The 25969-nt window shown below is 42.2% G+C and overlaps 1 protein-coding gene across 1 annotated transcript in view; it reads left to right on the top strand.

The window, feature by feature from the left end:
* The window catches only part of dock3 (dedicator of cytokinesis 3), a 946041-nt gene that overhangs the window by 863646 nt on the left and 56426 nt on the right, over positions 1–25969 (top strand). Inside the window, exons 40-44 of the mRNA XM_072280136.1 lie at positions 1995–2099; positions 10484–10625; positions 11074–11240; positions 15350–15436; positions 18111–18290. Coding sequence (XP_072136237.1) covers positions 1995–2099; positions 10484–10625; positions 11074–11240; positions 15350–15436; positions 18111–18290 — 681 coding nt within the window. The remainder of the gene's footprint in view (positions 1–1994; positions 2100–10483; positions 10626–11073; positions 11241–15349; positions 15437–18110; positions 18291–25969) is intronic.

Genomic DNA, 25969 nt, shown 5'->3' with positions numbered 1-25969 from the left:
TATAAATGACCTAGATGAGGAGATGGAGGGATGGGTTAGTAAATTTGCTTATGACACAGAGGTTGGGGGTGTTGTGGATAGTGCGGAGGGCTGTCAGAGGTTACAGCGGGACATCAATAGGATGCAAAACTGGACTGAGAAGTGGCAGATGGAGTTCAACCCAGATAAGCGTGAGGTGGTTCATTTTGGTTGGACAAGTATGATGGCAGAATATAGCATTAATGGTAAGACTCTTGGCAGTGTGGAGGATCAGAGGGATCTTGGGGTCCATGTCCATAGGACACTCAAAGCTGCTGCACAGGTTGATTGTGTGGTTAAGAAGGCATACTGTGCATTGGCCTTCATCAACTGTGGGATTGAGTTTAAGAGCTGAGAGATAATGTTACAGCTTTATAGGACCTTGGTCAGACCCCACTTGGAGTACTGTGCTCAGTTCTGGTCACCTCACTACAGGAAGGATGTGGAAACTATTGAAAGGGTGCAGAGGAGATTTACAAGGGTGTTGCCTGGATTGGGGAGCATGCCTTATGAGAATAGGTTGAGTGAACTAGGCCTTTTCTCCTTGGCGCGACGGAGGATGAGAGGTGACCTGATAGAAGAGTGTAAGATATTGAGAGGGATTGATCGTGTGGATAGTCAGAGGTTTTTTCCCAGGGCTGAAATGGCTAGCATGAGAGGGCACAGTTTTAAGGTGCTTGGAAGTAAGTACAGAGGAGATGTGAGGGGCAAATTTTTTACAGAGGGTGGTGAGTGCGTGGAATGGGCTGTCAGAAACACTGGTGGAGGTGGATACAATAAGATCTTTTAAGAGACTCCTGGATAGGTATATGGAGCTTAGGAAAGTAGAGGGCTATGGATAACCCTCGGTAATTTCCAAAATAAGTACGTGTTCAGCACGGCATCGTGGGCCAAAGGGCCTACATTGTGCTGTAGGTTTTCTATGTTTCTCTGTTTCCAAATCATCCATATCTTTACTAAATTATTGAATGGGCTCAAGTAAATGCTACTCTAGTGAATTTGGAATGACAGTGGATCGAGGCCTGATGCTGACGCTCATGACTGATGGCCTGCCTTATGAACGCTGCTGTGGATTGTCACATGAAAATTAGTAGAGTGGTTGAAGAGGCTGAAGAATGAGCAGTACTTGTGTATTTGTACCCCAGAATCAATGCTTAATGAAGACAAGCTGAAAGCCTTGTATTTCCAGTTTGTGCTTCTTAATTTAGTACATGCCAAATTACTTTATGATCAAAAACATACTTTCAGATTCAGATTTATTTATCACACGTACATAGAAACATACTGTGAAATGCATCCTAAGGATGTGCTGGGAGCAGTCCTTAAGTATTGCCACACATTTCAGCATCAACATAGAATTCCCAGGATGCTTGGCAGGACAACACAGAACACACCAAAACGGAATACAATAGGCAACAAAACAAGTCCCTTTCCTCCCACCCACACATGAACAGTTCTCCAACTTCAGAACAGGCCTCTGGTCCTCACTCCTCGGCATTGATCCCCGGACTAGCCAATGACAGAATCCTGAATTCCAGGCTCGAACTCCAGTGCCCTCCGTTCCGATGTCAACATTGCTTAAGTGCAGTTACTGCGATAATGCAGGAAATCATGTCAGAAATTCTCACCATAAAAATGTGATAATTATCAAATAATACTCTTTTTGGTTATATTTATTGAATGACACCAGGGATAATTCTCTATCACACAACTCTATTCACCTCAGGGAACAGATGGTGCTTCCTATGTTTCAACCCTTCCTCAGTACAGCACAGAGGAGCCTACCAATATTTTGAGCTCAAGCTTCTCAGAGCTGAAGATGATAACAGCTGAGGTTTGGCTGTCAGAGAGAAACATAGTTTAAACATTCTACAAGAATGTTCTTCACGTATTTTTTCTCTTGAGACTTCAAATTTAACAAATTTGCCATGTTCAGTGATTCATCCCTAACCAATACTTTTTGCCTCTCTTAACAGAAAATGGAAGCTGCATATTATGACAATATACTAGAGCAGCAGCGCCTAGAACCAGAGTTCTTCAGGGTTGGATTTTATGGCAGGAAGTTTCCATTCTATCTGCGGGTGAGTGAAGTACAGATTGTTGGTATCCTTGCAAATATAAATTTTTTTTAAAAACATAAATCTCAATAGGTCAGGCACCATCTGTGGAGAGAAATGGACATTTGATGTTTTCATGTTAATTGGTCATTTGGGTAGCATGGGCTCGTTGGGCTGTAAGGGCTGTTACTGATCTGTATCTCAAAATAAAATAAATATTGTATTCTGTTGTTCAGAAAGCTCTCCTTACTTCAGAAAGTAAAGGTGGCCATTCAGCAATGGGGCAGCAGGGACTACACAATGATGCAGCTGTAGAGCTTCTGCCTCACTGCTCGACCCTGTTCAATCCTGACCTCTGGTGTTGCCTTTGTGGAATTCACATGTTCTGCCTGCCTGTGAGTGTTTCTTTAGGTGCTCCAATTTCCTCCCAGATCCAAAGTGTGGATTGGGAAGTTAATTGGCTACAATTACTTATCCTTTGTGTGTAGGTGAGTAGTGGAATCAAGAGAGAGTTGTTGGGAATATGGGGGAAATAACTTGGGAATAGAGCAAGAAAATAAAGCAGAAAATTAACATTATCATGTTTCGTTTGGTTGCACTAATTCCCTCCTGATCTGATAAAGACACAAGTCCACTCCTGGTATCACTACACCAAATTCGACATTCCCATTTTTCATTACATTGCGCACAAACCTCGATCACAAGAATCTCTGGATAATTCATGTAACAGTGTCACGTTACTCAGTTCCAACTCTCTTACCCAGCTCTACTGCACCCTCTCCATTGAATCCCACACTGCCATCCTCAGACTCAGTCCATTGCTACCACATTCCCATTACCAGTCTCTCTTCATTAAATACCACATTCCCATCGCCGGCTTCATTTCATTGAAACGCACATTTCTATCCTAAATCTCCATTGAACCCTCCCTTTTATCTTCAAACAGGACACTAGCACCCACACCTCCTAACGCTACATGCTCTCTGAATCAAAATCTTACCCCTTCTATTCACATAAGACAGCACTCGATAAATCTCTTATCCTTTCTTTCCCAAGTGAATTAATTTGTGACTTCTTTCCTTATGAAATCCATTTTCGTTGACGCTAATGAGAAAAGCCGTCTCTGTTCCTGGAGGAATCATCTGCCCTGGAAAAATGGGTTTCACCTTATCAGTGCTTCAGCCTTGATGCCTGTTGAGCCTTAAACACGCATGTCATCTACTGCACCTCGTTTTACATTGAAAACTTTCTCCCCACACTCAAATATCCTTTTTGATTGCACTCTTTAATGCATGGACTCTTGACTTCACAACCTATCTCATTATGACCTTGGACCTTATTGACTACTTGCAGTGCACGTTCTTTGTAAATCTAATACTTTATTCTGCACTCTTCTTGTTTTAGCTTCACTACTTCAATGCAATGTTATAATGAATTGATAATGTATAAACAGTGTGCAGGTCAAGATTTTCACTGTGCTTGTAACAATAAAAAACCAATTTACCTACCCTAACCATCACCACTTTTTGTTATCCCACATGATCAATCAGCATACACAGATTATTCCCCATAATTTAAGCCCTTCAGGCAAACTGCAGCTCCAGAGGTAGAAATGCAGCCTACTTTGCTGAGCCTGAGGCAGGGAAAATCAGTGTGTCTCAGTGCTTCTGTACGTTATGTACAAGGAAATGGTGGATAAATTGAATCAGTCTTCACTCTGGAAAACATTAGCAGTATAGAGTATAGAACATAGAACATAGAATAGTACAGCACAGTACAGGCCCTTCGGCCCACAATGTTGTGCCGACCCTCAAACCCTGACTCCTATATAAGCCCCCACCTTAGATTCCTCCATATACCTGTCTAGTAGTCTCTTAAACTTCACTAGTGAATCTGCCTCCACCACTGACTCAGGTAGTGCATTCCACGCACCAACCACTCTCTGAGTAAAAAACCTTCCTCTAATATCCCCCTTGAACTTCCCACCCCTTACCTTAAAGCCATGTCCTCTTGTATTGAGCAGTGGTGCCCTGGGGAAGAGGCGCTGGCTATCCACTCTATCTATTCCTCTTATTATCTTGTACACCTCTATCATGTCTCCTGTCATCCTCCTTCTCTCCAAAGAGTAAAGCCCTAGCTCCCTTAATCTCTGATCATAATGCATACTTTCTAAACCAGGCAGCATCCTGGTAAATCTCCTCTGAACCCTTTCCAATGCTTCCATATCCTTCCTATAGTGAGGTGACCAGAACTGGACACAGTACTCCAAGTGTGGCCTAACCAGAGTTTTATAGAGCTGCATCATTACATGTATGCTGGATATTCAAGAGTGTCAAGGGGCAGAAGTGAGTGAAGTTGCCATTACTAAGGAGTAGGTGCTTGGGAAACTGAAAGGTCTGAAGGTAGATAAAGCACCTGGACCAGATGATAAAATAGGCCATTGTCAGCATGGTTTCCTTAAGGGAAAATGTTGCCTGACAAATCTTTTGAAATTCTTGGAAGAATTAATATGTAGGATACACAATGGAGAATCGGTGGGTGTTGTGTACTTGGATTTTAAAAAGGCCTTTGACAAGATGCCACACATCAGGCTGCTTAACAAGTTAAGAGCCCATGGTATTACTGGAAAGATACTAGCATGGATAGAGAATTGGCTAATTGGCTGGAAGCAAAGAGTGGGAATAAAGGGAGCCTTTTCTGGTTGGGTGCCCGTGACTAGTGGTGTTCCACAGGGCTCTGTGTCAGGACTGCTTCTTTTTACATTATGTGTCAGTGATTTGGATGACGGAATTGATGATTTTGTGGTCAAGTTTGCAGATGATACAAAAATAGGTGGAGGGGCAGGTAGTGTTGAGGAAGCAGAAAGGCTACAGAACGACTTGGGACAGATTAGGAGAATGGGCAAAAAAGAAGTAATTGGAATACAGTGTCAGCAAGGGTGTCAGTATGGTGATGCAGTTTGGTAGAAGGGATAAAAACATAGAGGATTTTCTAAATGGGGAGCAAATTCAGAAATTAAAGGTGCAAGGGGACTTGGGAGTCCTCATGCAGGATTCCCTAAAAGCTAATTTGGAGCTTGAGTCTGTGATGAAGAAGACAAATGCGATGTTAGCATTCATTTTGAGTGAACTAGAATATAAAAGCAAAGATGTAATGTTAAGGCTTTATAAGGCACTGGTGAGGCCTCATTTGGAATATTGTGAGCAGTTTGGGCCCTTTATCTAAGAAAGGATGTGCTGATATTGGAGAGGGTTCATAGGAGGTTCACGAAGATGATTCATATGAGGAGAATTTGATGGTTCTGGGTTTGTACCTACTGGAATTTACAGCAATGGGTGGGGGGATCTCATTGAAACTTACCGAATGTTGAAAGGACTCGACAGAGTGAATGTGGAGAGGATGATAACTGTGGTGTGGGGGTCTAAGACCAGAAGACACAGCCTCAGTATAGAGAAATATCCAATTAAAATGGAAATGAGGAAGAATTTCTTTAGTCAGAAAGTGGTGGATCAGGGGAAATTTTTGCCACAGGCGGCTGTGGAGGCCTAGTCATTGAGTATACAGTATTTAAGGCAGAGGTTGATAAGTTTTTGATTAGTCAGCGCAGGAAGGGTTATGGTGATATTGGGGCTGAGAGGGAAATGGATCTGCCATAATGAAATGGTGGAGCAGACTCAACGAGCCAAATGGCCTAATTCTGCTTCTATATCTTATGGTCTTATCTAGCTCTTTAGATAAAGCTGATCACGCGTCTGCCTAATAATAATTGGTCTCTGCATGAATACCTGTGATTTTTCTTTAGCAGAGGGAATATTCTCTGTATCAGTTAGAGTTGGTTGCAGCTACTATATATTTTCTGCTGGAAATTATGTATTTTCAGTGTACAAATATATTGAATATTCATCTGTTGTTGTTCATACATTGAAACCAGATATAATTTCTTTTGCATTCCTTGTGGGTAGATCTCTCTCTAGTGGTTGAATGTAGTTAGTACAGAGAGATTTATCAATTACCTTTGTACCAAGGAGCGAAGAAGAATGAGAGGTGACTTGATAGAGGTATGCAAGATTTCACTATATGTTTTGATGATATTAGGATAGTGCTGCATTTTTTCACCTAATGACTTCATTTCAAGTTTTAAAAACTGTTTTATGACACCAAATCCTCCTTCTCATCTCCTGCCTGTCTTGATAAATCATTAAAAGCATCCCTGGTCTCACTGCACTGCATCTTGTACACCTGTTCCTGGTCTCAACAAACGAAAGCCACAATTTAAGTCCTGCTGTCCTTCAACCAAGTCCTAGTGATGGCAACAATGCCATGTCAGAATTAAAGAAGATTTCATTTAAAACTCCTGTAGTACTGCACAGACTGGTTGCAGAGGAGATATTTCTCCTAGCTGAGGAGTCAAAAAACAATATCACAATGTTACTTTAGGGGCTAAGCCATTTAGTGCCCGAGTGAAGAGAAGTTTCATTTAGCAGTAGGTGGCGAACTTTGGAATTCTCCAGGCTGGAGGGCTGTTGAGGCACAGCCATTGACTGCACTCAAAAGATAAATGTCAATAGGTATTTTAATATTGAAAGGATCAAGTGATATGGGGAAAGAGCAGGAAAATGGTGCCTGAAGTAGAATAAAGAATACTACAGCACAGTACAAGCCTTTTGGCCACAATGTTATGCTGACCTTTTAACCAGGCTCGGCAAGAAGCTCAGAAACCTTGGCCTACACTCTGCCTTGTGCAGCTAGATTCCTGTTGGATCACTGGCAGGTGGTAAGGATGAGCTCCCTCACCTCTGTCCCTCAAAACAGGAGCCCCTCAGGGCTGTGTCCTGAGCCCTCTCCTGTACTCCATATACACCCAACTGTGTAGCCATGCACAGCTCCAATCTGCTGATCAAATTTGCAGATAGGCCTTATTTCCTACAGAGGAGAAGTCAATGCCCTTACACAGTGGTGCTAAGAAAACAACCTCTCCCTCATTGTTGAAAAAACAAAGGAGTTGATCGTGGTTTATGGGAGGGACGGAGACAATTTAGCTCCTATTGACATCAATAGGACTGTACTTGAGAGGGTGAGTAGTTTCAGGTACCTTAGCATACGCATCACCGAAGACCTCACCTGGACTGTACATAACGGCTGTGTGGTTGAAAAAAAACACAACAGCCCCTCTGAAGAAGTTTGACCTGAGGCCCTAAATCCTCAGGACTTTCTACAGGGGCACCATTGAGAGCGTTCTGAGTGCCTGCGTCATCACCTGGTACGGGAACTATACTACCCTCAATCACAGGGCACTGCAGAGAATGGTGCAGACAGCCCAGCACTTCTGTGGATGTGAACTTTACTCTATTCAGGATATTTACAGCAGCAGGTGCATAAAAAGGGCCCAGAGGATCATCAGGGGCTCCAGCCACCCCAACACAAACTGTTTCAGCTGCTTCCTCCTGGCAAATGGTCAGTCAGTCAGTCAGTGGGTGCTGTCCCGAATCCAGGGTTGGCAGCTCTGCACCACCATCTTCTTCGATCTTGTGACAGAACTGAGTACAGCCTCTCCTCCAGTGTGTTCTCGCTGGCTGCCTTGGCACTGCCCCCGTCGAACTCGAGCCCGAGGCCGTGTTGGCCTCCAACCGCGGCCGCTTCTTCGAGCTCGGCCCTTCCTTAAGCGGAGGCCTTGGGCAGGTCCAGGCACACGGTGCAGCGCCCAAGTTCATCATGTCTCTTCTAACGAGGTGCATAGCATACGATTCGTAGATACGTGGTGAGGCTTTAATCTCTTCCACGCAAGATGGCCGTTGGCTCATCCACCCTTTGTCAGGTCTTGTTTTTTTCAGTCCTGCTGGGTGTCCTCATACCCTCCTCACCAGACTAAGTCTGGTGGGGGAGCCGGCCAAGTTGCCGACCACTCGACCACGACCCCCGGTCGAGCGCCCCTGGCCCACCCCCACATGGTACTGCAGCATTAAGGCCAGGACCAACAGGCTCTGGGACAGCTTCTTTCACCAGCCCATCAGATTTATCAATACACATTAATCTGATTGCATATCTGACTGTACATACATGTATACAAAACATTGATGTATATGATCTTAGTGTTTTGGCAATATCCTCCCACACTTCCCCTCTTTATTGCTTGTACATTGCGGTGGAGACACAACATAAAGATTTTTACTCCTTTGGATGTAAGAAATAAAATAAATACAAATGCAAATACCCACTCTAAGGTCAATCTAATCCTTCCCTCCTACATAGCCCTCCATTCTTTTATCATCCATGTCCTATGTAAGAGTTTCTTAAATATCCCTAATGTATCTGGCTCTGCCATCACCACTGGAAGGGTGTTTTACACACTCACCAATCTCTGTGTAAAAAACCATCTCTGACATCCCCCTTATACTTTCCTCCAAGTACCTTAAAATTAGCTCCCTAGTATAGCCACTGCTGCCCTGGGAACACTATCCACTTGACCTGTATTTAATCCATACAGTACTGTGCAGTTGTAGTAAAAATTACTCATCCTGAAATCTTAGTACTGATTCTGTTTGCACAGATACTTTCTAACCTACTGGATGTTTCTTCCGTTTGATCTAGTCATGATCCTATGGCTGTATGTGCAGATTTGCTGGGATTTTGGTGCTGTTCTTGAAAAGGCAATGTGAACCAACTTCTTAAACTATTGCAGTCTTTCTGGTGAAGACCAGGATGCTGTTGGGCAGGGAGATCCAGCATTCAGACCCAGTGATAACAAAGGGGCAGCAATATAATTCCAAGTTGGGAGGCCATGCAGTCTACAGAAGGTCTTGCAGGTGCTAGTTTTCCAAGAGACTGATGTCCTTGTTCTTGGTGATATAAGTTACAGTTTAGAAATGCTGTCTGTGTCCTGATAATTAGATGGCACATGCTACAACCACATAAATTGTGAATGGGATACCCACTGTGGGCTGCTTTGATCTAAGTATATTAAGCATTTTGAAAGTTAATGGAGCTGCACTCTTCCAGGTAAGTGGACAGCATTCCATCACACTCCTGATGTGCTTGTAGTAGATAAGAAGGCTTTGGGATCTCAGGTGGGAAATTACTTGCTGCAGGACTCCTAGTTTATCACCTCTTGAAGCAACTACTGCAAAAAAATGAATGCTACATCACAGGAACAGGCCATTCACCCCATATTGTCTCTGCCAACCATGTTGCCAAATTAAACTAATACCATCTACTATCATATCTGATTCCACCATTCCTTCTGGCACCACATTACTGGCACTTACAACTCTTGTGTAAGAAAACAGCCCCTGTCAAATTCCTTTAAAATCTGCCGCACTCACTCAATCTTTTCCATAGTATTCACGTGCTGGGCCAACTATCATTTAAAATTTGAACATTCTTGAAGCCTTCACCTCCCTTAGCAATTTAATTGCCCGACAGTATTTAGCACGAGATGTGCTAGGGGTGCAAAGCATGGATTTTATCTATTGATTTACACTACTGCTAATAGGCTGGTGGCCAGGTTCAGTGACACCATGGACCACAATGACTCAGACTGTTTTCTTGTGAAGCCTTCTTCTGCCTTTCATACTATTGATACTGCAGTCCTTCTCAGTCTGCTGCAGATCAAAGAGGACTTCTTGGGTTGTTCTTTGTCCAGAACCTATTTCATAACCTTACCATCATAGGTGACCTTTCCAAGATTGTTCAGTGCTCTTCAGCTCAACTCAAATGGGGAGAGAGGTTAGAAAAGGTCCCATCCCTCCTATCTGGCAAACTACAGCCAGTGGGATCACCATTACAACAGTTATGTCCAAGACCTGTCTCCTACTCCAGGTTCTTTTCACTCCAAGTGCATTGGCCAACACTTATCTCCATCTACCTTAGGCCACGAACTTATCAATCACCCCTGATGAGTTATTAACTTCAAACTTTCTGCATAATCACTCAAAGAGTTGACCTACATGTGCATGTAACGAGAGCTGTATAATCATCTCCGTCTACCTTAAGCCACAAACTTATCAATCACCCCTGCTGTGGACACTTTCTGGAGGTCCAAGATCCGTATGCTCCACGACCGCTGGACCAAGTGTGTAAACGTAGGAGGGGACTATGTTGAAAAATAAATGTGCTAGGTTTTCTAAAATTGACAACTTCTACCTTAGACCATGAACTTATCAATCACCCCTCGTATCTGGTTGTAACTTTCAAAAAGTGATTGTGTCAATAGCAAATGCATCACATCTCCTAGTCCTTTAATATTTCCTTGTTTATTCAGATGCAATAAAGAAGCCTAAAGCATTAGTTGTTTCCCAATTGCTGTCTAATTATGGTATTTTCTGTCTCGCTCAGATTTTTACGTTTTCTTCGGCTCTGTTGAAAAAATTGTTTATTTTAACTCTTCTTATTTGTCTCTTCTTTTGTTCCAGAACAAGGAGTTTGTGTGTCGTGGTCATGATTACGAGAGGCTCGAGGCCTTTCAGCAAAGGATGTTGACAGAATTCCCACAAGCTATTGCCATGCAACACCTCAACCAGCCTGATGAAACCATTCTGCAGTCCGATGCACAGTGTATCCTCCCGCCTTGATCAGGGGCCCTGGTAACAGTCAATCCTTTACAGACTGATACATCCCTAGTCAAAACTATTTTATTGAAAATGGCAACAGCAATAGGAAGAGAACAAGTTCCCACATCTACCCTCGTCCATTTGAACTCAGTTATGATGCTTAATGGGTTTGAACAGCTGATTCTGTGACCAGTCATGAATTCAGTGGCATATTGCAAAACTACAAGGCTGCAGGCACTAATGCAACCAGGGTAGATAGCAGCAACTTCAGTAGAGGAATATTAGAGCACCCATGCAACCATAGTGTCACCTTTGCAACTATAGTGGATAGCAACAACTTCAGTTGAGGAAGATTAGAGCAGGTCGTGCCTGTCTAAATAATCTAGTGCTTCAGTGTAGGATGTTGATGACCTTTTCATTTGCTCTGCAGTTTTCTTTGACCGTGCTTGTAGATCTGCAAATATATGCAGTGTGCCCAATTCCAGAGAATGTGGATGTCCTCCAGATGGAGAAAGTTCCAGACCGAATTAAGAGCTTCTATCGTGTAAACAATGTCAGCCACTTTCGATATGACAGACCATTTCATAAAGGTTCAAAGGACAAAGAAAATGAATTTAAGGTGGGTATAGTATGAAGCACTAAGAATAAACACTGTCATTCTTGTGGTTAGCATATCCTCTGCAGACTCTGGAATGTGTTTGGCAAAACCTTGCAAACAGGTGAATATGAAATATAAAAATTTAAAACATATCCTCGACAGGTTGGCAACATATGTGTATAGAGAAACTGAGATAAAACTACAAGTAACCTTTCAGAACTACCCTCAAGCACTGAATTTTTTTGTAAAGAAAACAATCATTGAGAAGGTGTCAGAGGTCAGTCATCCATGAGGAACTGAACCAGTTATTGGCTAAGTGCTAAGTTCTTACTAGTACCATCAGGTAGAAGGTACAGGGGCCTTAGGTTCCACAACACCAGGTTCAGGAACAGTTATTATCCTAGAACCATCAGGCTCCTGAACCAGTGTGGATAACTTCGCTCACCACAACCTACAGACCCAAATTCAAGGACTCTACAATTCACATCCTCAGTATTACTTATTTATTTTTTATTACTTGCAAGATTTGTCCTCTTTTGCACATTGAATCCAGCAAAGGCCCCCACCTTTTCATTCTGGCATCTTCACACTTCCTTTCCAGTCCTGAAAAAGAGTCTCAGCCCAAAATGTTGACTGCTTATTCGTTTCCATGGACGCTGCCTGACTTGCTGAATTCATTCAGCATTTTGTGTGTGTTGCTCTGGATATCCAGCATCTGTAGACTCTCTTCTGTTTGTTATGTAGAGTTTTTCACAAATTATATTGTATTTATTTATTTTCCTGTAAAGACCTGCAAGAAAATGAATCTTAAGCTAGTATATGGTGACATACGTACATTGATAATAGATTTACTTGAACTTTGAAGTTTTAACATAGGAAATTATTACAGGACTTTTGACTGAGTCTGATACTGTCCAATCTCATCCAATGAATGTTAATCTAGAAGAAGAGAGGAGCACAACTAATGTTTTTTCCCTTTCCCCTGGTCAAAGGGTAACTGTAAATTTCACATCATTTATCCACTTCCATTCATGTATTCTGTTATTTTTTTGTGCTATGTTATAATATCATACAGCTTATTAGGATCAGTGAGAAGCAATAACACTGTGACAAACAGATCTCAAAGATTGCTGCAAGCTCAGTAACTTACCATGTTAAATAATGTTTAGGGTAATAACAAGCCCACTAACCTCAAGGCAACAAATACTCTTCCAACTTCGATAAAACTCCTGAGTTTGATGGTTATTCCAGCTATCACATACTTCTAATTCATACTTTTCTTTAATGTTACACATTAGAGTAAACTGTACCCAGTCAATTTAAAGAGAGCATGGGGAAAGTGACTCTGGGAAGTTTTGAGGAATTGTAGTAAAGAATCAGTTGAGTTCTTAAGGAGCTCAAGGAACCAGAGCCCTGGTGTATTGATAGGAGTGGGCGACAATCATCGGCTGACCCAGATATTGAACTATCAGGATTTTCAAATAGATGGAGAGTGGATTATCAGCTTTTCACTGCCCCACTACTCCCCCTTTAAGCAGTAACATACACTAGATAAACATATTTACTTGCACATTATATGATCACAGGTTTACAAAGCAGTTGGATTTAATTGCTGTAACATCTCCAGGTAATTTTAGTGTTATTAGTCATTTATTTATTTATTAAAGGAGATCATAATCAGACTAGACTGGAACTTCAGGTACAACATTGTATCAAAGTACCATGCGTCACATTCATACAGTGCGCTCTTTTTAAAAATAATAAATACTTACAACCTATCACGGTCTACCTATATTAAGTTGTGCCACAAATGGCAATGTACACACTGCATATAACATTTTGCCATTAGCTAATTATTTTCAAAGAGATATATACACAAATTTTTCTCATTTACAAAATTTTTCACTATGAACTGTACTTAACATCTCTGAAGTGTTTATTTCAGGCACTAATGATTCCAGTAAATCGCCTCTTTATGTAGGTCTCATGCACATATGGTCTGGCATCCATCTCTATAGCTATTAACATAATTATCTCAATAATTTGAAATACACATACGCTGTACATGATTCACATAACACTTAACACAAACATCTAAAAATTCTAATTACACAATAGATAGATAGATAGATAGATATACTTTATTGATCCCGAGGGAAATTGGGTTTTGTTACGTTACAGCCGCACCAACCAAGAATAGAGCATAAATACAGCAATACAAAAACCACAAACCATCAAACAACAGAATGCAAACTATGCCAGGTGGAAAATAACTCCAGGACCAGTCTATTGGCTCAGGGTGTCTGACCCTCCACAGGAGGAGCTGCAAGTTCGACGGCCACGGGCAGGAACGACCTCCCGTGCTACCCAGTGTTGTATCTCGGTGGAATATGGCTGAAGTCCAACAGTAAAGAGTTCAATATCTGGTCTACAAACACATTCCTCAATCGTACCCAAGGACAACTATACAATGTACTTGATACACTAGTGAATATCACAAACCCAGTATTAAGACTCAATTTTAACAGTCTTTCTTCTTGCCTCTTTCCTCATATGGTTTTGCATCTTGACTTTATTTCAATTTCTAAACTCTATTTAGCCCATTTTCTTCTTCAGCTTTTTAGTCTTTGCTGTGAGTCTATCCCCTTTGTGGTATGTATCTTGGGCTATCTGAAATTCTGCTGTGCTGGTATTATAGCACATTGGCATGCACTGGTCACTTAACCTTCCATTCCCCAGATGATGAATGAAAGTAATAGGTCTAATCTTTGCTTGTTAACTCTTTTGTGGAATAAGTATTGTCAATCTGAAGTTCACTGAGGAATCTTCATCAGGCATCTGTGACAGGTAATGTGTATGATAGGAGTTGCCGTCTACATTCTTCTTAAACTCCTTTTCATTTCTCATTATTTATGTCTTGTTTGTGCTATACTTTGCCATCAGCTTCCCTTACATCTTGGCTTCTTTCAGCTGCCTTTCTGCTCCTGGGGCCATGGTAATGTTTCCAGCACTGCCTCCATTTGTGGGGTCCATTGGTTTTAGACATGTCCCATCCACAGTCTGTGATTTCCATCAGTTCTGCCTTTTTTCCCAATTGCTCCTTATGTTCTCTTCTGAGCCTTTGTTTCCCTTTAGCTCTCACCAACACATCTTTATCATCGTCTGTATGCAGGACATATATGGCACACGTAACCATTTCCAGTGACCAGGGATGTGCCACAAGGATCGGTGCTGTGTCCTCTGTCTTTTGTCAACAATATTAATAACTTGTATGACACTGTTATTAAAACAGGTAGTAAGTTTGGGAATTATACCAAAATTGGTTGGTGTTGTGGACAGTGAAAAAGATTATCTAAGATTACAACAGTATCTGGATGAACTGGAGAAGTAGTGACACAGCAGTAGACAGGGTGGTAAAGAAGGTGTTTGTAATGCCTGCCTTCATCAGTCAGGACATCAAGTACCAGAAATTGTGATGTCATGTTAAAACCGTTATGTTGTTGGTGAGACCACACTGGTCATCCAGCCATTTAACAGGGGTCCCCAACCTTTTTTTATGTTATGGACCAATACCATCAAGCAAGGCGCCCATAGCTCTCAGGTTGGGAACCCCTGAGCTATAGGATGTCATTAAGCTAGAAAGGGTGCAGGAAAGATACACAAGGATGTTACCAGGATAGGAGAGTTTGAATTATAAGGAAAGACTGGTTAGACTGGGGCTTGTTTCCCTGGAGTGTTAGAGCCTAAGAGGTGACCTGATAAAGGTTTTGGAAAATGCAGGCAACTGGAACTACCTCGGACAGACTCTTTGGTGGTGTAGACGTTGAGCCAAAGGGCCTCTTTCTGTGCTGTATAACTTTATGATGATTTTTGGTTGGGTGGTGGGGGCTGATGGTTGGGAGTGATAAAAACTGATTTACACCATGGAGATTTATAGCATAAAAGTCCCTGATGTGTTTTTGTATGAGACAAGACTGATGTTTGGGTGTCTATATGTATGAGACAACAGTGTTCTGAAGCTTTCTGGGGCTGATAGGAATAGCTTGATACTCTAAAGTTACAGAGTGTGGAAGTACTGAGGTACCAATAGTTAGAGGTAATGATTCTGTATCATCGTGTATCCTGTCTAGAGCCTCTGGATCGAACGCACAACCCTGACTCTCACACACAGCTTGCCTGGGATCTCCCGTTGGTTTGAAGTAGAGAAGAGAGAAGTGGTAAGGTTCTGCCTTTTATTGCTGATTTCAAGCATGGTCTGAAATCTATCAGGTTTATTACGAAAATATGCCAAGTAATCGATCGAGCTGAAAAATCAATTGGGTCTCCTACGCATTGGAGGCACTCTCTTTAGGCACTGGCATTGGAATGCAAGTTTTCCTCTCAACAGGCCCGATTTGTAGCTCCCATACTGTAGGTTGCCCAGCGTGTATCTTTACTAACATGACTCATTAAAAACATTAAATCATACCACTCAATTGTTCTTCCTTCAAGATATAACATGGTCTGCATTATTACCTAATTTTAAAACTTTCATCACAATTGGCTGATGGAGAATCACTAAATCAATGTTAAAGCAAAGGTCCATTGTATCTGATTCAAACAATATTCAGAAGTGTAAGAGTAGAGATGGGATAAATGAGAGAGAAGTCAAACTTGTGTGGAAAAAAGCCTAGGCTAAGAGTTCTGTTTTTAAGATCCTTCAGATGGACCATTGGAAATTGAATAAAATAAAATCAACTTTAAATTGGTTTAATTTTCATTGCTATCAGCTAGTCAAATCCCATCAAGTTGAATTTACTAGGTTACGTTAAAGTGCCTGTATAGCAAAAAGCTGAACATGCTAGAAATCTGAAATTAGAACAGAAAATGTTTGAAATACTCAAAAAGTCAAGCAACTTCTTTGTAAAGAGAAGTACTGAGTCAAGAACATGGGTAAAATGGAGACAAAGTAGCTTCCGTAAGAAAATCTAAAGTTCTTGTCCCCTGCTTTACCTTGATTGAGAGTTGTCACATGGAAGAACATTGCAGCTTTAGAAAACTCTGGTTAGACCACATTTGAAATATTGTGCCCATTTCTGGTCGGCTCATTGTAGGAAGGATGTAGAAGCTTTAGAGAGGATGCAGAGGAGATTTACCAGAATGCTGCCTGGATTAGAGAGCATGTTTTAGGAGGATAGATTGAGCGAGCTAGGAATTTTCTTTTTGGAGCAAAGGAGGATGAGAGGCAACTTGATAAAGGTGTACAAGGTAACAGGGGGCATAGATCGAGTGGATAGCCAGAGACTTTTTCCCTGGGTAGAAATGGCTAATACGAGGGGGCATAATTTTCAGGTGATATGAGGAAAATGTAGGAGGGATATCAGAGGTAAGTTTTTTTTTACAGAGAGTAGTGGGTGCATGGAATACCCTGCTATGGATGTTGATAGAAGCATGTTTAAAAAATGTTTAGATTAGCACATGGATGATAGAAAAATAGAGGGCTATGTAGGAGAGAAGGGTTAGATTGATCTTAGAGCAGGTTAAAAGGTTGGCTCAATATCATCGGCTGCAAGGCTGAACTGTGTTGCAATGTTCTATGTTCAAAATCCAAGGCATCAGTGGGCCAGCATGTAAGCACACTGACAGGAGTGACCAGTTGGTCTTTCCTGACTGACAACTCATGAACGGGTGAGAACAGCCCAAGTGTACAATCCACCATTCACAAACGTTCTTTCTAATCTTGCTTACCCCTCTAGGGTAATATTAGGCCTGAGGGAGGGTTACCCTTGTGAAATCAGCCCCATACAGTTTACCCTCATTCCTCAGAAGCCCTGCAACTTTCTTTCATATGTCCATCAACTACCTTTTAATTCTTTTGCCAGTTAAATGGTAATATGCTGTAGCTAATTAGTCCACCAGCACAGCCTTGGGATGTGAAAGGAAACCAGGCCATCTCAAAGAAAGCCACCTACGTAGTCACACAGAGTGTTGTAATACAACGCAAGCAACACCTGAGATCAGGATGGAACCTGGGTCCCAAGATCTGTGACGTGGCAACACTAACTGCTGTACCACAATGCCTTTTGCCCACTGGATCTTGCTCAGAGCAGCAATGTAGTTTCCCAAGCAGCTGAGTTCCTGGACTATGATTGCAATGCAATATTCAAATATGTTTCTATTGCGTTTGTCCATGAGGGTCCTAACAGTCCAAGTCCTGAGCTTCATTTCTACTGTGGATTGAAAGCAGCCTATGCAGCTTTGTATTAATGTGGGATGCCCATTGTATATTACCTTCCACATGCTTCTTTCTCCCTCTCCCTCTCTCTCCTCTCTCCACTCCTACCTGTCTCATCCTGCTTCACCAGCACTCCAACATTCCTCCCTGTTACTAAATAAAATTTATTTCTCAGTAAACTTTATTTCAAAGTGGAAAAGATTTGAATTCTTCTGTTGTGTATTAACCTTCCTTATTTTGGGTGAAAGCCCTTCTTTATTTTGTTAATTATTGAAATGAGAAAGTCCCAAATTTGACTTGAACCCTGTATCTGGTCTTGAAACATAGCTTATGAAGGGAATGTAACCAGGATGGCCATCCAGTGACCAATTTCCACGAACATTCACGTGATTTAAATGAGGATCAATTGTGGCTCAAGGGTATTACAATTTATAAATCCACACAAGACCTCTTCTCTCACTATCTTCAAGTCTGCCTAAAACATTAAGATCTCTATATTCTGAAAATCTTACCTCTCATCCATCTCTGATTTTGATTACTCCATTAGTAGCAGCTGCCTACCACTTAATACCCAGAATTCCCTTCCTAAATTTCCACAGCCCTCCATGTATCCTGCTTTCAAGCCATGCACAAAGAACCATATCAACTCTAATTTGCAATGTCTTGGTATGTGACAGGTGGAGGTGAGCCCTCTGGAAAATGCCATCTATGTTGTGGAGAACAAAAACCAGGAGCTGAGAAGCCTCATCAACCAGTACCAGCACAAGCAGCTGCACGCTAACATTAATCTGCTCAGCATGTGTCTGAACGGAGTGATAGATGCAGCAGTGAATGGAGGAATAGCCAGGTACCAGGAGGTAAGAGACAGCTGATGCAGTTTGAATATACGCTCAAATAGTGAACTCAGACATTTTATCACTTAACATCAGGACAAATGATAATTTCTACATCATATCTACCTCCATTTCCAGACATTGACTGTTATAGGACTATAAGACCTAACAGCAGAATTAGGTCACTCGGCCCATTGAGTCTGTTCTTCCATTCTATCACAGCTAATTTATTATCCTTACCTCCATTCTCCAGCCTTTTCCACATAACTTTTTATGCCCCTATTAATCAAAATAAAAATACAACCCATTATTGTAAATAATGACTCAGACCACCGAACCAGACTGGGCAATTTCACAGAGCCACACACACACACACACACACACAAAATGCTGGAGGAACTCAGCAGGATAGTCAGTGTCTATGGAGAGAAATAAACAGTCAATGTTTCAGGCTGAGATTCTAGCACCTGCAGAATCTCTTTTGTTTATGTTGTGCTTGATTTCACGATTTTTTTATTAAAAGCATGAATCCAAGTTAAATAGGGCACAAGGTAATTAACCTGCATGTCAAAGTGTAAAACTATAAAACTCCTTTAATCTGGCATGCTCAGGACTTTGGTGAAGCCGGCAGATTTTCTGGACTATTAGATTTTTTTTTTATTAATGCACCAAAGGGGATGGTGGGAATCGAGACCTCGGTGAGTGGAGGGGAGGTGGGAATCGAGACCTCAGCAAGTGGAGGGGAGGTGGGAACCGGGGTCTTGGCGAGTGGGGGGGACGGTGGGAACCAGGGCCTCGGCGAGTGGAGGGGACGGTGGGAACCGTAGTCTCAGTGAGTGGAGGGAACAGTGGGAATTGAGACCTCGGTGAGTGGAAGATGAGGTGGGAACCGGGGTCTCGGTGAGTGGAGGAGAGGTGGGAACCGGGGCCTCAGTGAGTGGAGAGGGAGATGGGAACCAGGGTCTCAGTGAGTGGAGGGGACGGTGGGAATCGAGACCTCGGTGAGTGGAGGGGATGGTCGGAACTGGGGGTCTTGGTGAGGGGAGGGGGTGGTGGGAATCGAGACCTCGGTGAGTGGAGAGGGAGGTGGGAACCAGGGCCTCGGTGAGTGGAGGAGACGGTCAGAACTGGGGGCCTTGGTGAGGGGAGGGGACGGTGGGAATCGAGACCTCAGTGAGTGGAGGGGAGGTGGGAATCAAGGCCTCGGTGAGTGGAGGGGAGGTGGGAACCGAGACCTCGGCGAGTGGAGGGGAGGTGGGAACTGGGGTCTTGGTGAGTGGAGGGGACGGTGGGAATCGAGACGTCGGTGAGTGGAGCGGGAGGTGGGAACCGGGGTCTCAGTGAGTGGAGGGGACGGTGGGAATCGAGACTTCGGTGAGTGGAGAGGGAGGTGGGAACCGGGGTCTCGGTGAGTGGAGGGGAGGTGGGAACCGGAGTCTTGGTGAGTGGAGGGGACGGTGGGAACCGGGGTCTCGGTGAGTGGAGGGGACAGTGGGAATCGAGACCTTGGTGAGTGGAGAGGGAGGTGGGAACCGGGGCCTCGGTGAGTGGAGTGGACGGTCGGAACTGGGGGCCTTGGTGAGGGGAGGGGGAGGTGGGAATCGAGACTGCAATGAGTATCGGGAGAGCACAGCAAATATCAGCTGATGAGCTAGATACTGAGCCAATTGGATTTCCAAATAGTTGGATGCCAGATAATTGTGGAAGCATTCAGCAAATTCAGTTGTCTTTATTTTAATGAAGAGCTAATCAACTAAAAGTGTAGAATTGGGAATTTCACTTACGAGATACTATCTAAGGTTTATTTTGTGTGCTGTTGTCTCTGACATTTCAAGCAACTAAATGTATTTTTGCAGACAGAAGGTGAAACACACAGGTGTAGAAATGGGAGTTGTACATCTTATTTATGCCTTTTACACCATAAGACCAAAAGACATAGGAGCAGAATTAGACCGTTTTGCCCATCAAGTCTATGCAACCGTTTCATCATGGCTGATCGAATTTTCCTCTCAGCCCCAATCTCCTACATTCTCCCCTCTTTTCCTGCCCTGACCATTCAAGAATCTATCAACCTCTGCTTTAAATATACAGAAAGACTTGAACTCCACAGCTGCCTGTGGCAAAGAATTCCACAGATTCCCCACTCCCTGGCTAAAGAAATTTCTCCTCATCTCCATTCTAAATTGACACCCCTCTATTCCGAGGCTGTCTCCTCTGGCCTTAGACTCTCCCATCATAAGAAACATCCTCTCCATGTCCACTGTATCAAGGCCTTTCAACATAAAATAGGTTTCAATGAGGGCACCCCCCCAGTCTTCTGAATGCAGGCCCACAGCCATCAAACGCTCTTCATATGACAAGCCATTCAATCCTGGACTCATTTTCATGCCCCTCCTTTGAACCCTCCCCAGTTTCAGCACATCCTTTCCAAGATAAGGAGTCCAAAACTGCTCACAACACTCCAAGTGAGGCCTCACCAGTGCTTTATAAAGTCTCAACCTCACATTCTTACGTTTATGTTTTAGCCCTCTTGAAATGAATGCTGACATCGCATTTGCCTTTCTCACCGCAGACTCAACCTGCAAATTAACCTTTAGCCAATCCTGCACAAGGACTTCCGAGTCTCTTTGCACTTCAGGTTTTTGGATTTTCTCTCCATTTAGAAAATAGTCAATCCTTTCATTTCTTCTACCAAAGTGCATGACCATACACTTCCCGACACTGTATTCTATCTGCCAGTTCTTTGCTCATTCTCCAAAGCTGCCTAAGTCCTTTTGTAGCCTCTCTACTTCCTCAAAACTACCTGCCCCTCTACCTGTCTCCATATTGTCTGCAAACTTTGCAACAAAGCCATCAATTCCATCATCCAAATCATTGACGTACAACGTGAAAAGATTCGATCCCAACACCAACCGCTGTGGAATACCACTAGTCACCAGTAGCCAAACATGGAATCACTTATGAGATTGGGAAGTGAATGTCAGTCTGAGCAGTACAGTGAGCCAGCACACATCACCTTTCCCTCTGAAAACAGGACTGAGATTCAACGCAGACAGGTTGAATGTAAATGTTACTTGCTCTTGAAATCATTTCCTAGCAAGTGTAGCTCCATGGCACTAAACTACTGAAAATGAATCACAGATCAGCAACCTCAGTCAAGCAGGGCATTAGAATGGTTGACGAAGGGATGACGTAGAGTGCACTTTCTATTGGCTTCTCCAGGGGTTGTCACCTTGTCGTGGTGCAGAGGCTTGTGAGTTTCTGAGATCCCGAGAGCAATGCTGTCTGGAGTTCAGTTGTTAGGAGGGTCACCCATGAGGGTAAGGTTAAGTATGTGGTCCCAGACAAAGACTAAAAGATCTCAGTGGTGTAGCTGGCAGAAGATGGCCCATTACAACTGTTATGAAGGAGGAGGAAAGCTGCACCAATGAAGTCGTGCTTCACTTGATGCCACTGGACCCTGACCCCAATCTGTCAGGGGCCATGTGTTGGCTGCCTGTGCATCAGCCTCCCCACATTAAACAAAGTCACGTATAGGCATTCTCCATTGAATATGTGGATCCAGGGTTGGCCTCTACGGCCCACTTAGGATCCACTAATAGACAACCCCTTCAGAAAACATCATACTCAACTCGAATGATCTCATCACCACTATTTAAAGCTATCACTTGGAGTATGCTATCAACAATACAGACTGGAAATCCTGAATTCTCTTCCCCCAACATCATTAATTCAGGAATTAGACCATAACAAATGTGAGCAGAATTTGGCCATTTGACCCATCCGTAAACCCCTCTCTTCTGTCTTCTCCCAGTAACCTTTGACGCCTTTATTAATCAAGAACCTATCAACCTCCACTTTAAATACACCCAATGTCTTGGCCTCTACAGCTATCCATGGCAACAAATTCCACAGATTCATCACCCTCTGGCTTAAGAAATTCTTCCTCATCTCTGTTCTAAAAAGACATTTTTCTATTCTGAGGTTGTGTCCTCTGGTTGTAGACTCCCCCCTCCCCCCCATCCACTGTAGGAAACATCCTCTCCACATCCACTTTATTTAGGCCTTTCAATATTCAACAGGTTTCAATAAGAACCGCCCCCCATTCTTCAAACCTCCAACAAGTACAGGCCCAGAACCATCAAACGCTTCTCATATGGTAACCCTTTCATTCCTGGAATCATTCCCATGAAGCTCCTCTGGACCTTCTCCAATGTCAGCATATCTTTTCTTAGATAAGGAGCCCAAAATTGCGCACAATACTCAAAGTGAAATCTTACCAATGCCTTATAAAGCCTCAGCATTACACCTTCCTTTTATATTCTGGTCCTCATGAAATGAATGCTAGCATTGCACTTACCTTCCTTACCACCAATTCAACCTGTAAGTTAATCTTTAGGGAATCCTGCACATTGAAATTTTCAAGACTGAGCTTTTGAAATATTGATTAATTAATAATATTCACATGTAAAAGGTGAGGGTTAGATCACCAATGATTTTATTACTTAGCAAACGTGCGTTGAGTAGCCCAATTCCGTAATTATTTTCCTAAATTTATCAGAAAGCAGACTTGATATTGGTTATCTGAAGAAACCAAAGAGCAAACTTAAAAGCATAAAACTTATTAAAATGGTTACTAATTCCAGGAAACCACTAATGAGACTAAGGGCTGAGAAATTTTCTGGACCTGTTGCCCTGCACCTGGTGTTCTAAGAGAGATGGGTGCAGAGGTAGCAAATTCATCTGACTGTACATAGATACAACCAAATGAAACAACTTTTCTCTTTCTTTGGACCACAGTGCACCCACAAAATATATGTCACATACAACACATAAAACAAAATATTACCATAAATAGGTTAATGAAATATAATTTAAAATGCATGCAGTGCACAGCATGGGTAAACACTAAACAGTAAACAGCTGGCTGTCCAAGTGATGAGACCTTAGAGGTGACAGGGTATTCATTAGTCTCACACCCTGAGGGAAAAAGCTGTTACCCAGTCTAGCAGTTCTAGTCCAGATGCTCCTGTATTTCCTTCCTGACAGTAGTGTGTCACAGAGATTATGGGATGGGTGGTAGGAATCCTCAACAGTGCTTTGGACTCTTTGTCTGCAATAGTTTCAGTAAATGTCACAAATAGTGGGGAGGAAGTTGCAAGGCCTATGTACTCAAGGAAGTTAATTATGGGTACCTGAAATCTCTGTCTCCAAGCGCTTTTCCAAGCGTTTATGTAAAAAATGTATCTGATGGAATATCACGTGTGAAGCCACATACCTGGCAAAGAAACAGTAGAAATGTAGAAAGCAGTTTAGGTTTGTTAGGCATGGAGTAAGGAACAGCAACAAGCATGAAACACAGGGTAAACTGGAGTCCATTCCTCTGCCTTCAGTTTCTGCAACTGATAATTAGTTCATCTGCATCATTGGGTTTTTTTAGCTTATAGGAATTGTACCTGTGTTTTGAAAATCCTTTGTGTTTTAGAAATGGTTTATAATTTGGAAGTCTTATAAGACAGTAACCTTCTGTGAGTTTTAAATGTGTTTTAAGAACGTTGTTTGGATTTAAAGGTGTTTCACTGAAAATAAATGAAATATGTTTTAAACTACTTTGTTAGCTGGAAGTAGCTTCTCCTGGTAGGAAGGGAGGATCCACTGCTCAAATAACGGGTGTTTTGAATTACACCCAGAAACTCTCATCATTGCTACTCCACTGTCATTGCAACTAGAGTACCCTCTCAATCAACTTTGGCCAGCTCTTCTCTCATGCCTCTGTAGTTGTCTTTACTCAACTGTAATACTAATACTTTTGATTTTAGCTTCGGTCATTCAACACCCCTCTTCTCAAATTTGTCTCTACGTTGCCTGAATTTAAATTCTTATCCTTTTCTTATTTATCTAGTGACTTCAGTAACCTCTCCTGCACTCTCCTTCCCTTTTACTAGAACAAGATTTTCACAAGAGGTAAATCCACACACCAACCATTCAGTTGAAAGCCCTCTCCACAGTATTAAGGCTGATATATACTTGTGCGTCAACTCGACGCCGTAGGTGCCTACGTGGATCCCTACGCCGTAGCCTGACACACACCTCTCCCAAAATGTAACTTCATGTCGCAGCAACGCAGACCGCAACAACTGTGATTGGTCCGCCTGGTAGCATCGCATTTCCTCCTACATTGCAGTAGTTTCCCATTGGCCAACTGAAGGGACTCTGGCTACAATGCTTTCCATAAAGCTTTACAGACCTCCGAAACTATGGAGGACACATTTCACTTTTACGAAAAAAAAGACGCTCGCTTTAAACTTGTTTATCCCAAGAAAGACTACCATGACCATGAAGCCTTGCGCGGGCAGGTGTGTGCGCATGCACGACGTGCCCAAGTTGCAGAGCGATGCAGACATACCAACGCACAAGTATAAATGCTCACAGCGCATGTAGGCCATTTGCGTAGGTTACGGCGTCGAGTTGACGCACAAGTATAAATCAGCCTTTAGTTACCGGGCCCAATATTACCAGCAATCCAAAAGTTATTATCTTTTTGACTCTGCTTTTTAATTTAGTTCTTATTGGCTCATATTTCTTGAGCAGAATCTCGTTCCTCATTCTACCCATGTCATATATACATGGACCACAACACTGGATTTTTTTTATTTATTCTTTTTATTTTTTTTATTACAAAAAAAAACAGCACATCCACAAAAACCACGACCTTTAACAAAATCAGATTAAATATTGAGCAGCAAGAGGGAGAAAAATATAAAGGCAAAAGTAAACATACACAGCAGAGGTGCACCACACCAAAAAACCTTAGTCCTCACCCCATAAGAAAGTCCAATACAGGGCCCCATATCCTTTCAAAGATGTCTCCACTGTCCTCATTACATAGTCTCAGTCTCTCCAAATGTAAAGTATTTGCTAGTTCTCTCAGCCACAGATCGTACATAAGCACAGAGTCCACTTTCCACATTTGCAGGACTAACTTCTTCACAATCACCCTCCCACTCCAAATTACTCTGCAGGTCAGATGAGATGTCCCGAATCTGGGTACAGGCAGACAACACAGCCTTTGGGACTCTAGATCCTTACAATAGAACTCATCTGTTCCCATTTCTCTTCTCTCTTCCCCTTTGCATGTGTCAGTTTAAAAGAATCAATTCTGCAGTGGTCTCATCATGATCTGAGTCAAAGTCATAAAAACAGGAATGTTCTGCTAATTGTAGTCTTTGAGAAAGCACCAAAATTAAGCATGTATTTTGAGCATATGTGTATGTTTTAAAAGCTTTTCAACACTACTTTTTAAGTTTACTGACCACTAAAATAACTGGTAGGTGGTTCTGTAAAGTATTTTGAAGTCATTTTTGATTTTTGATTTAACAGTTATGCATTGTAGATGGATTGTCACAGGTTAAAAATGTTTATTTATTGGAATAGCCCATTTTAAACACTATTACTGTTAAATATATAAATGAATATCCACATATCATGCCTGTAAAATGTTTTCAACCCCCTTGGAAGTTTTCATGTTTTATTGTTTTACAATATTGAATTACAGTTGTTTTAATTTGGCTTTTTTGACGCTGATCAACAGAGAAGTTTCTTCTGTGTCAAAGTGAAAACAAATTTCTACAAATTGATCTAAATTCATTACAATTATTAAATACAAAATAATTGATTGCATAATTACTCACCCCCTTCAAGTC

The sequence above is a fragment of the Mobula birostris genome, chromosome 16 (genome assembly GCF_030028105.1).
Source record: "Mobula birostris isolate sMobBir1 chromosome 16, sMobBir1.hap1, whole genome shotgun sequence".
Lineage (NCBI taxonomy): Eukaryota > Metazoa > Chordata > Chondrichthyes > Myliobatiformes > Myliobatidae > Mobula > Mobula birostris.
This window is presented reverse-complemented; position numbering and strand designations above follow the sequence as displayed.